The following is a 12,673-nucleotide window of genomic DNA, read 5'->3' as shown; positions in this document are numbered from 1 at the left end:
CGTTAGTATTAGTTTGCATTCTCTGCTGTAGTTACGTCGTTGCTTAGTTTCTTCTTTTCTGCGTTAGATGTAGTGTATTGACACTGGTTGTCTCTTTGTAGTGCTTTTAGCAAATAAATGTTTATATATATAAAAAAACTTCAGGCTTCTGTACCTCCTGCCCGATGGGAGCCACGAGAAGACGGCACGGCCCGGATGGTGGGGATCTTTGATGACGGACGTTGCTTTTTTGAGGCAGCATCTCCTGTAGATACTCCCGATGGTGGGGAGGGATGTGCCCGTGGTGTATTGGGCTGAGTCCACTACTATCTGCAGCTTCTTACGTTCCTGCACATTCAGATTATCGCACCAGACCGTGATGCAACCAGTCAGGATACTTTCAACGTATGTTAGAGTGTTCGGTGACAAACCAAACCTCTTTAACCTTCTAAGAAAGTGAAGACACTGGTGCACTTTCCTTGTATGCATTCTCTGCATGTTTTGAACAGAAGGGGTATGGAATGTCACCACCCACCCCGACAGCCTCCAATGCACCCGTACCTACGGTCAGTATTGCAGACGTCAAATCAGTCTTCTGGAGAGTGAACACGAGGAAAGCATCTGGCCGGGATCGTGTCCCTGGCCGTGCCCTCAGATCCTGTGCAGGTCAGCTGGTGGGGATGCTTTCAGACATTTTTAACCTCTCCCTGCTTCAATCTGCTTTAAGAAGACCACTGTCATCCCGGTACCTAAGAAAAACAAGGTAACGCGCCTTAATTACTACAGACCAGTGGCTCTGACATCCACCATCATGAAGCGCTTCGAGAGGCTGTTCATGGCACCCATCAACTCCAGCATCCCAGATAACCTCGACCCACTGCAATTCGACTATCGCCAAAAAAGGTCTACAGCAGACACTATCTCCCTGGCCCTACACTCAGCTCTGGAGCACCTGGACAATAAAGACACCTACATTAGACTATTGTTTATTGACTACAGCTCTGCCTTCAATATTATAATTCAGAGCAAAGTCCTCTCCAAACTCCTGGACCTGGGACTCAACACCTCCCTTTGCTACTGGATCCTTGACTTCCTGACCAACAGACCGCAGTCAGAGGATAGGCAGCAATACCTCCGGCACGATTATTCTCAACACTGGTGCTCCACAAGGCTGCGTCCTCAGCCCTCTACTCTACTCCCTGTACACTCACGACTGTGTGGCCAGATTCTGCTTGAACTCCATCTACAAGTTTGCAGATGATACGACAGTAGTGGGCCGTATCTCAAATAACGATGTGTCGGAGTACAGGAAGGAGATAGAGAGCTTAGTGGAATGGTGTCATGACAACACCCTTTCCGTCAATGTCAGCAAAACAAACGAGCTGGTCATAGACTTCAGGAAGGGGGGGCGGTGCACATGTTCCTGTTTACATCAATGGTGCTGAGGTCGAGAGGGTTGAGAGCTTCATGTTCCTAGGAGTGAAAATCACCAGTAGCCTGTTCTGGTCCAACCACGTAGATGCCACGGCCAAGAAAGCTCACCAGCGCCTCGACTTCCTCAGGAGGCTAAAGAAATTTGGCATGTTCCCTTTGATCTCACCTATTGTTATAGATGCACCACAGAAAGCATCCTATCTGGATGCATCCAGGCTTGATATGGCAACTGCTCTGCCCGGGACTGCAAGAAACTGCAGAGAGTTGTGGACACAGCCCAGCGCATCATGGAAACCAGCCTCCCCTCTATGGACTCTGTCTATACTTCTCACTGCCTCGTTAAAGCAGCCAACATAATCAAAGACCCCTCCCACCCCGGACATTCTCTCTTCTCCCCCCTCCCATCGGGCAGAAGATACAAAAGCCTGAAAGCAGGTACCACCAGGCTCAAGGACAGCTTCTATCCCACTGTTATAAGACTATTGAATGGTCCCCTAGTACGATAAGATGGACTCTTGACTTCACAATCTACCTCGTTGTGGCCCTTGCACCTTATTGTCTGCCTGCACTGCACTTTCTCTGTAACTGGAACACTTTATTCTGCATTCTGTTATTGCTTTTCCCTTATTCTACCTCAATGCACTGATGTGACGAAATGATCTGTATGGATGGCATGCAAAACAAAGTTTTTCACTGTACCTCAGTACATGTGCCAATAATAATCCAATTTAATAAATTAATAATTAAATTTAATTTAAAAATTTAATACAGCACGGAAACAGGCCCTTCAGCCCAACTCATCCATGCCAGCCAAGATGTCTATCTGAGCTAGTCCCATTTGCCCCATATCCCTCTAAACCTTTGCTATCCATGGACCTGCCCAAGTGCCTTTTAAGTGTCGTAATTGTACCCCCCACCTCTGCCTCTGGCAGCTCGTTCCATACACCCACCCCCCTCTGCGTGAAGAAGCTGCCCCTCAGGCCCCGTCCATACCTCCCCCCTCTCACCCTAGACCTATGCCCCCTAGTTTTTGATTCGCTTTCCCTGGGGAGAACAGTCACCCTGTCTACGCCCCTCATGATTGCATTTTCAGCTTTTAGTTCCACACCCTGGAAAAAGTTGGGCAATAAAGCTGCCCTCACCATTCATTAACAGCACATGGGTGTTGCTCGTAGCACCAGCGTTATTGCCCATCCTTAATTACCCTCAAGAATGTTGCAGTCAGCTGCTTTCTTCTGCTGATGTTAATCTCAAGGTTCTTTTAGACTGTAGAATATTTTGTTTTCCTTTTGTACTAGCTCAATGAACTTATGTACAGAATGATCTGTCTGGATGGCACGCAGACAAAAGCTTCTCACTGTATCTCGATACATGTGACAGTAATAAACCGATACCAATTTAGACCATGGTGGTATTATTGTCACTTGTACCGAGGTCCAGCGAAAAACTTGTCTTGCAAACTGTTCGTACAGGTCAATTCATTACACAGTGCAGTTACGTTGAGGTAGTACAGGTAAAAACAATAACAGAGTGCAGAGTAAAGTGTCACAGCTACAGGGAAGTGCAGTGCAGGTAGACAATAAGGTGCAAGGTCATAACAAGGTAGATTGTGAGGTCAAAAGTCCAGCTTATTGTATAAGGGAACAGTTCAATAGTCTCATCACGGTGGGTAGAAGCTGTCTTTGAGTCTGGTGGTACGTGCCCTCAGGCTCCTGTATCTTCTACCCAATGGAAGAGGAGAGAAGAGAGAATGTCCCGGTTGGGTGGGGTCTCTGATTATGCTGGCTGCTTCACCAAGACAATGAGAGGTAAAGACAGAGTCCAAGGAGGGGAGGCTGGTGTCCATGACGTGCTGGGCCGTGTCCACAACTCTCTGCAGTTTCTTGCGGTCCTGGGCAGAGCAGTTGCCGTACCAAGCCGTGGGGCATCCGGATAGGATGCTTTCTATGGGGCATCAATAAAAATTGGTGAGTGTCAAAGGGGACAAACCAAATTTCTTTAGCCTCCTGAGGAAGTAGAGGCGCTGGTGAGCTTTCTTGGCCGTGGCATCTACATGACTGGACCAGGACAGGCTATTGGTGATGTTCACTTCTAGAAACTTGAAGCTCTCAACCCTCTTGACCTCAGAGCCATTGATGTAGACAGGTGCACGTACACTACCCCCTTTCCTGAAGTCAATGACCAGCTCTTTTGTTTTGCTGACATTGAGGGAAAGGTTGTTGTCATGACACCATGTCACTAAGCTCTCTATCTCCTTCCTGTACTCTGAATCATTGTTGGGGAACAGTGGGAGACTTTCAACGAGATTGTTCACAGTGCTCAACAAAAGTATATTCCAGTTAATAGCAGGGACAGTAAGGGTGGGGAGAGCCAGCCGTGGATAACTAAGGAAATCAAAGAAAGCATCAAGCTAAAAGCTCATGCATACAAAGTCGCCAACACTAGTGGGAAACTGGAAGATTGGGAAAACTTTAAAACTTTAACTAAAACTAAAACACCAAGCAAGCAATAAGGAAAGGGAAGATAGATTATGAAAGTAAACTTGCACAAAATATAAAAGTTTTTATAATTACATAAAGTGGAAAAGGGTAGCTAAAGTGAACGTAGGTCCCTTGGTAGATTGGAAGGGGGAATTAATACTGGGTGATGTGGAAATGGCCAAGTTGAACGACTATTTTGTGTCAGTCTTCACGGTGGAGGACACATCTAACATGCCAAAGAGAGATGTTCTGGATGCGATGGGAGGGGAGGACCTCGATACAACCTCTGTCGCTAAAGAGGTGGTGATGAGCAAACTAGTGGGCCTAAAGGTAGACAAGTCCCCTGGTCCTGATGGGAAGCATCCCAGGGTACTGAGAGAAATGGCGGAAGTTACAGTAGAGGCGTTTGTGATAATTTACCAAAATTCTCTGGACTCTGGGCAGGTCCCGGCAGATTGGGAGACAGTGAATGTCACGTCACCATTTATAAAAGGATGTGGGCAAAAGGCAGGTAACTGTAGGCCAGTTAGCTTGACATCTGTAGTCGGGAAAATGCTTGAAGCTATCGTCGAGGAAGAAATAGCGAGACGTCTAGATAGAAGTGGTTCCATCAGACAGACACAGCACGGATTCAGGAAGGGCAGGTCCTGTTTGACAAACTTACTGGCGTTCTTTGAGGATATAATGAGCGCAGTGGATAGAGGGGAACAGGTGGCTGTTGTATACTTGGATTTCCAGAAGGCATTCGATAAGGAGCCGCATAAAAGGCTTGTGCATAAGATAAGGATGCATGGAGTTGGGGGTAAGGTATTAGCATGGATAGAGGATCGGTTAACCAATAGAAGGCAGAGAGTTGGGATAAATGGGTGTTTCTCTGGGTGGCAATCAGTGGTGAGTGGGGTGCCGCAGGGGTGGGTGCTGGGCCCTCAACTGTTCATGATATGCATTAACGATCTGGAAGAGGAGACCGAGTGTTCTGTACCTCAGTTTGCTGATGACACGAAACTGAATGGAAAAGTAAACTGTGCAGAGGATGCGGAGAGTCTGCAGAGAGATATAGGTAGGTTAAGTGAGTGGGCAAGGGTCTGGCAGAGGGAGTACAGTGTTGGTAAATGCGACGTCATCCACTTTGGAAGGAAAAATAGAAAATCAGGTTATTATTTAGATGGTGACAGATTGCAGCATGCTGTTGTGCAGAGGGACTTGGGAGTGCTTGTGCATGAATCGCAAAAGGTTGGTTTGTAGGTGTGACAGGTTGTCAATAAGGCAAATGGAACGTTGGCCTTCATTGCTGGAGGGATTGAATTTAAGAGCAGGGAGATTACGCTGCAACTGTACAGGGTACTGGGGAGGCTGCACCTGGAGTACTATGTGCAGTTCTGCTCTCCTTACCTGAGGAAGGATATACTGGCTTTGGAGGCGGTGCAGAGGGGGTTCACCAGGTTGATTCCGGAGACGAGGGGGTTAGCCTGTCAGGAGAGATTGAGTCGTCTGGGACTATACTCGCTGGAATTCAGAAGAATGAGAGGGGATCTTATAGGAGCATATAACATTAGGAAAGGAATAGAGAGGCAGGAAGGTTGTTTCCACTGGGAGGTGAGACTAGAACTAGGGGATATAACCTCAAGATTCAGGGCAGCAGATTTAGGACAGAGATGAGGAGAAACTGCTTTTCCCACAGAGCAGTGAATCTGTGGAATTCTCTGCCCGGGGAAGCAGTAGAGGCGACCTCATTAAATATATTTAAGACACAGTTAGGTAGATTTTTGCATAGTAGGGGGATTAAGGGTTATGGGGGAAAGGCAGGTAGGTGGATCTGAGTCCACGGCCAGATCAGCCATGATCTTATTGAGTGGTGTAGCAGGCTCGACAGGCCAGATGGCCTCCTCCTGCTCCTAGTTCTCATGTCCTTCTGTAGACCCAGCATATCCTGATAACAATTTTTAAAAATATTTAAGTATTCAATGAATTTTTTCTTCTTTTTACTCCGCTAATTACTGTGTTCTGGGACGCATTGAGGAGATGCAAGCTGATGCGATACAAAATTGTTTTTAAAGGGCTGAGTTCCAGAGTCGTACAGCACAGAAACAGTCCCTTCGGTTCCCCAACACCATCTGACCATCAAACACCCATCTGCAATAATCCCATTTTCATCTTCTCAACTTTCCACAGATTTTCTGCAACAGCCTGTCCTGGACCAACCATGTAGATGCCTCAGCCAAGAAAGCCCACTGGCGCCTCTACTTCCTCAGGAGGCTAAAGAAATTCGGAATGTCCCCTTTGAACCTCACCAATTTTTATTGATGCACCATAGAAAGCATCCTGTCCGGATGCATCACGGCTTGGTACGGCAACTGTTCTGCCTGGGACTGCAAGAAACTGCAGAGAGTTGTGGACACAGCCCAGCGCATCACAGAAACCAGCCTCCCCTCCACGGACTCTGTCTACACTTCTCACTGCCTCAGTAAAGCAGCCAACATAATCAAGGACCCCACCCACCCTGGACATTCTCTCTTCTCCCCCCTCCTGTCAGGAAGAAGATACAAAAGCCTGAAACTCATACCATCAGGCTCAAGGACAGCTTCTATCCTGCTGTTTTAAGACCATTGAACGGTTCCCTAGTATGATAAGATGGACTCTTGACCTCACAATCTACCTCGTCATGGCTTCCACCTTATTGTCTGCCTGCAATGCACTTTCTCTGTAACTGAAACACTTTATTCTGCGTTCTGGTATTGCTTTCCATTGCACCACCTCAGTGCACTGATGTGATGAAATGATCTGAATGGACGACATGCAAAACAAAGTTTCTCACTGTACCCCGGGACATGTGACAATAATAAACCAATTTACCAACTTTACCACTCACCTGCACACTTGGGACAAGTTTCAGCGGCTAATTAATCCACCAGCCTGCACGCCTTTGTGACATGGGAGGAAACTGGAGCACCTGAAGGAAATGCACATAGTCACAGAGAGAACGTGCAAACTCCTCACAGACAGCACTGGAGATCAGGACTAATTCAGGGTCTCTGGAGCTGTGAGGTAGGAGTGCTATTAGCTGCACCATTATGCCACCTACTAAATGTTTTAATATTTAATGGAAAAGAATCAAAATCAGATTTATTATCACTGACTTACATGGTGTGAAATTTGTTGTTCTGTGGCAGCAGCACAGTGCAAGGACATAAAATTACTATAAATTACTGAAATAAAGAAATAGTGCAAAAAAAAGGAACAACGAAAAGGAATAGGATCACGGTCCGTTCAGCAATCTGACGGCGGAGGGGAAGCTGCTGCTCCTGAATCGTTGAGTGTGGGTCTTCAGGCTCCTGTACCTCCTCCCCAATGTTAGAGGGCATGTCCCGGATGGTGAGGGTCCTCAGTGACGGATGCTGCCTTCTTAAGGCACCGCCTCTTGAAGACATCCTCGATGGCGGGGAGGGTTGTGCCCGTGATGGAGCTGGCTGAGTCTGCAACCCTCTGTAGATATATAGCGATTTGGGGAGAGTGTGGAAGTGGGGTAGAGTTAATTGGATATAACTGACAATGAGCTGACACAGACACAATTAGCTGAATTGTCTACTTCATGCTACAAGGTAACATAAAATCACTCAGGTTGACAATCTGAAACACTAATTCTGTTTCTTTCATCACAGATATTTCGATTTCATTAAAACTTCGATTCATTGAAGCTGGACAGACGGGAGAGAGAATAGTTTATGGATATGCTGTGGTGTGCCTCTCTGCACACCACAGGGATCCTTGTGCAAGCAAGAAGGGGTTGGGCCAAGAGTTTAAGTTCAAGTTTATTGTCATGGCATGTGTACCCATAGTATAAATGCCAGGAAAACTAGCTTCCTGCAGTGGCAGCTCAGTACATTACAAACATGAGAAACATCAACTTATATTATATGTTGCTACGTTCCTGTCTTGCTGCTGCAACCCGTGCACATGTGCAGATGACAATAAACTCGACTTTAACTTAAATTAACAGAAATTATACATAACTTACACAACGGCATAAACAAAGTAAGCAAAATAACACTAGAGCAAGTAGAGAGAGAGGTGTGATGTGAGGTATTGTTAGGGTTTTTCAGATCAGTTCAAGAGCCTGATGAAGCTGCTGTTGAACCTTGGGGTGTGGGTCTGTTGTGAGTGAGGAAACAGGTTCGGGGTCTCAAAAGTAAAGGACTCTGAACACAGTCTATTTACAAAGACAAACAAGGGAAGATGGGAATGGGAATAACACACACGTGCACAGTTTATATCGAGCATGGGAAAATATACACACACACACGCGCACACACGCGCGTGCACACACACACGCGCACACACACACGCACACACACACACGCGCACACACACACGCGCACATACACACACAAAATGAACTGGGTACATACAATCAAGGAATAGACAACACTGCCACCCCTTGACTCAGTGCAGGCACAGGTCTATGCTACTAGGGACACTAACTAAAACGTTCCCAACCCTTTAAACAGGTCACGCCTCACCAACGATTTGTCCAGCGCTGTTTCACAGTGCTCGGCCTGGAGCAAAGCAGGGTCATCCCTCAGAGCAGCAACAGAGGGAGAGCCGAGCACGTGGCACTCTTTATAGTGCTGGAGGGCTGTGGGGGGGGTCCAGCCCAGGTAATTTACAAAGGCCAATGGCCCGTGCCAGCAAGGACTAATCGATTACAAAGGCCAATGGTCAGGTGTGCGCCGATGGGTGGGACGGGGCCAAACCTTGATCGGGCAGTGGTGTGCCTTCCGACCAGGTAAGGGGCAGTGCTGTCACGTGACAGCCACGACCCTCCGCAATACAAGGTCTTCAGGCTGCTGTACCTTTTGCCTGATGGCAGCATTGAGAACAGGCCACGGCCCGGATGGTGGGGGGTGGGGGGTGGGGGGTTGGGTGTCCCTGATGATGGATGTCACCTTCCTGAGACATTGCCTGTTGTAGATGTCCCTCGGCGGTGGGGAGAGCTGTACCTGTGATGAAACCGGCTGAGTCCCACTGCTCCCTGTAGCCTTGACATTGGGGTTTCCCACCGCAGGCGGTGACGCAGCCAGTCAGAACGCTCCCCACCGTACATCTGTAGAAGTTTCTGAGTCACATAAAATGAAGAAAACCTAATGTCGAGGTCAGAATAATTTATGTTAACTTAAGTTGCCCTCTAGTCCTGGACTCACCCACCAAGGGAAACAGCTTAGCCACATCTACTCTGTCCAGTCCTTTCAATGTTCGAAATGTTTCTATGCGGTCCCCTCTCATTCTTCTGTACTCCAGTGAGTATAGTCCAAGAGCCGACAAACGCTCCTCGTATGTAAGCCCTTTCATTCCCGGAATCATCCTCGTAAATCTTCTCTGAACCCTCTCCTGGAGGGTTCAGAGGGTGGCTGGAGATGAAACGGCTCTGTCGTTTCATGAGAGGTGACTTGATCGAGGTGTACAAGAGGCATCGATCGAGTGGACAGTCAGAGACTTTTTCCCAGGGCAACAATGGCTAACACGAGGGGACATCATTTTAAGGTGATTGGAGGAAGGTATAAGGGGGATGTCAGGGGTAAGTTTTTACACAGAGAGTGGTGGGTGCGTGGATCGCAATGCCGGCAGAGGTTGTGGGGGCAGATACATCAGGGACATTTAAGAGATGGTTAGATAGACACGTGAATGATAGAGAAATGGCGGGCTATGTGGGAGGGAAGGGTTAGATAGATCTTAGAGCAGGATAAAATGTCAACACAACATTGTGGGCCGAAGGGCCTGTACTGTGCTGTAGTGTTCTGTGTTCTGTGTTCAAAGTTTATATAACTTATCTCTGTCAGGTTTGTGCTGCTGTTGTAAAAAGCCTGGGTATATATGCCCATGACAATAAACTTGAATTTGAAGAGATGAAGAACCTAATGTCAGTCAGGATGTCGCTATTCGTGACTTTTAAACTGTTTTGAGTTCGTTGCTACCGCTGGATATTTTTAGCACTTTACAAATAAAAGGAGTTTGCCCGACTGCCTGATTGCAACAAGGGCGATCTTCCGTGAAACCATGAATTCACCTCCCACCCGCTGTGTTGACAAAACAAACGCAGGTCGCCAGGCCGCCAACTGGGACCCGTACGGCGCGGGGGCCGCCGGGAGTTGTAGTTCGGGCGGTGCGCGGTGGCGCTGGGCGGAGCGGCCGGCGGCGGCGGGAGGAACTACAAGCCGGACGGAGGCTGCGGGCGGGCGCCTGGAGCCGGAGCCGGAGCCGCCGCCATGAACGTGGTGCTCGCCGTCAAGCAGTATGTGTCCAGGATGATTGAGGAGAGCGGGCCCGGCATGAAGGTGCTGCTGATGGACAAGGAGACGGTGAGAGGCCGAGGGAGCGCCAGAGGGAGCGCCGCGGTGTCTGAGGGGTTGGGGAGGGAGCGCCGCGGTGTCTGAGGGGTTGGGGAGGGAGCGCCGCGGTGTCTGAGGGGTTGGGGAGGGAGCGCCGCGGTGTCTGAGGGGTTGGGGGGGAGCGCCGCGGTGTCTGAGGGGTTGGGGAGGGAGCGCCGCGGTGCCTGAGGGGTTGGGGGGGAGCGCCGCGGTGCCTGAGGGGTTGGGGAGGGAGCGCCGCGGTGCCTGAGGGGTTGGGGGGGAGCGCCGCGGTGTCTGAGGGGTTGGGGAGGGAGCGCCGCGGTGCCTGAGGGGTTGGGGGGGAGCACCGCGGTGTCTGAGGGGTTGGGGAGGGAGCGCCGCGGTGTCAGGACCGTGGGGAGGGAGCGCCGCGGTGGGGAGTGTCTTGGCATCAGGGGCGGCAGGGAGGGAGCGCTGTGGTGTTAGGGTGTTGGGGAGGGAGCAGCACCATGTTAGGGGCGGCAGGGAGGGAGCGCCGCGGTGTCGGGACGGTGGGGAGGGAGCGCCGCGGTGTCGGGACGGTGGGGAGGGAGCGCCGCGGTGTCGGGACGGTGGGGAGGGAGTGCCGCGGTGGGGCGGGAGTGTTGCATTGTCAGGACCGTGAGGAGGGAGCAGCATACTGTCTATGGGGCAGTGCTGAGGGAGCATTGCACAGTTCGTGGGACAGTGGGGAGGGAGCGTCGCAGAATGAGGGGAGGGTTGCGAGGAGGGAGCGCCACGCTGTGGGAGGGGTGATGTTTAAATAATCTCACAGTGCTCCTTTGAAGATATTTACCTCCTCAAGCCTGCTCCCACCCTGTCAACTCCCAGTCCCTCCCAATGTGTAATCCCCATTTCCCCTTCCAATCCAACCAATCCCTTGTTATCCATGGACCGCGGCTCTGGATGGACTGAGTGACTGACCACTCTGTCTCTGGGCGAGAGAATTCCAAGGATTGGAGTGAAGGAACCTCTAAATCCTAAATAACTAACCCTTATCCTGTGTCCCTGGCTCTGAGGTTAGTAGCGCTGAGGCTTTTCAGCAAGAACCCTTTTGACATCAGAATTGTAACCCATTCTCTTCAAGTCAACTGGAGTTTATTCTCATGTGCACAAGTACGGTGAGGTACAGGTATGATGAAAAACTTACTTGCAGCAGCATCACAGGCACCTCGGTACAGACACTCAGAATCAGGGTTAGTATCACTGACGTATGTCGTGAAATTTCTTGTTTTGTGGCAGCAGTACAGTGCGAGACATAAAGACATAAAAATTACTATAAGTTACATAAATAGTGCAAAAGAGGAATAACGAGGCAGTGTTCATGGACCGTTCAGAAATCTGATGGCGGAGGGGAAGAAGCTGTTCCTGAATCGTTGAGTGTGGGTCTTCAGGCTCCTGTACCTCCTCCCCGATGGTAGTAACGAGAAGATGGCATGTCCCAGGTGGTGAGGGTCCTTAGTGATGGATGCCGCCTCTTGAGGATGTCCTCGATGGCGGGGAGGGCTGTGCCCGTGATGGAGCTGGCTGAGTCTACAACCCTGTGCAGCCCCTTGCGATCCTGTGCATTGGAGCCTCCATACCAGGCGGTGATGCAGCCAGTCAGGATGCTCTCCGCCGTACATCTGTAGAAATTTGCAGGAGTCTTTGGTGACATACCGAACCTCCTCAAACTCCTAACGAAGTAGAGCTGCTGGCATGCCTTCTTCATGATTGCATCAATGTCTTGGGCCCAGGACAGATTCTCTGAGGTGTTGACGCCCAGGAACTTGAAGCTGCTCACCATTTCCACTGCTGACCCTTCAATGAAGACAACACACAGAACATAAATTACACATAAATTACATAAGACAGTGAAGGAAAATACTGTATAAAATAAAACATTAGTGCAGAAACAAAATTAGAAATGAGTCCATTGTCGTGCAAGAGGTGGTCTGTAATGTTCTGTTGCTGAGGTAGGGTTAGGGTTGTTCAGGAACCTGATGGTTGAAGGGAAGTCGCTGTTCCTGAACCTGGTGGTGTGGGACTTCAGGCTTCTGTACCTCCTGCCCGACGGTAGCTGCAAGAAGACGGCACAGCCCGGATGGTGGGGATCTTTGACGAGAGATGCCACCTTCTTGAGGCAGCACCTCTTGTGGGTGGTGGGGAGAGCTGTGTCATTCTGAAGTTCAGTGGGTTTTGGGCCAGTCTTCCATGGTCTGCTTGTTGTATGACCGTCCTCCAGAATGTTGGGCAATCCATCAGCTAACATCACAAACTGCCTCTTTAGGCCTTTCTAAGGCTTTTTCTACATGGCAGTCATTTCAGATTCTACAACGCCAGCTCTCTACCACAGTCGGCCAGTTGTCTTCTGTGTCCTTCACTTCTGCTTGTACCCCTTCTGCTCCCAGCTAATTTCAGCTTTCCAAAGAGACTATT

The 12,673-nt window shown here is 49.5% G+C and overlaps 1 protein-coding gene across 1 annotated transcript in view; it reads left to right on the top strand.

The window, feature by feature from the left end:
- The first annotated feature begins 10,084 nt into the window (after window positions 1-10,084).
- Window positions 10,085-12,673, top strand: part of vps45 (vacuolar protein sorting 45 homolog) — a 37,441-nt gene continuing 34,852 nt past the window's right edge. Inside the window, exon 1 of the mRNA XM_052045621.1 lies at window positions 10,085-10,246. Within this exon, the coding sequence (XP_051901581.1) occupies window positions 10,154-10,246 (93 nt within the window). The 5' untranslated portion in view covers window positions 10,085-10,153. The remainder of the gene's footprint in view (window positions 10,247-12,673) is intronic.

The sequence above is a fragment of the Pristis pectinata genome, chromosome 40, assembly GCF_009764475.1.
Source record: "Pristis pectinata isolate sPriPec2 chromosome 40, sPriPec2.1.pri, whole genome shotgun sequence".
Lineage (NCBI taxonomy): Eukaryota > Metazoa > Chordata > Chondrichthyes > Rhinopristiformes > Pristidae > Pristis > Pristis pectinata.
The sequence above is the reverse complement of the archived record's forward strand: the minus strand, read 5'-3'. Positions and strand labels throughout refer to the sequence as shown.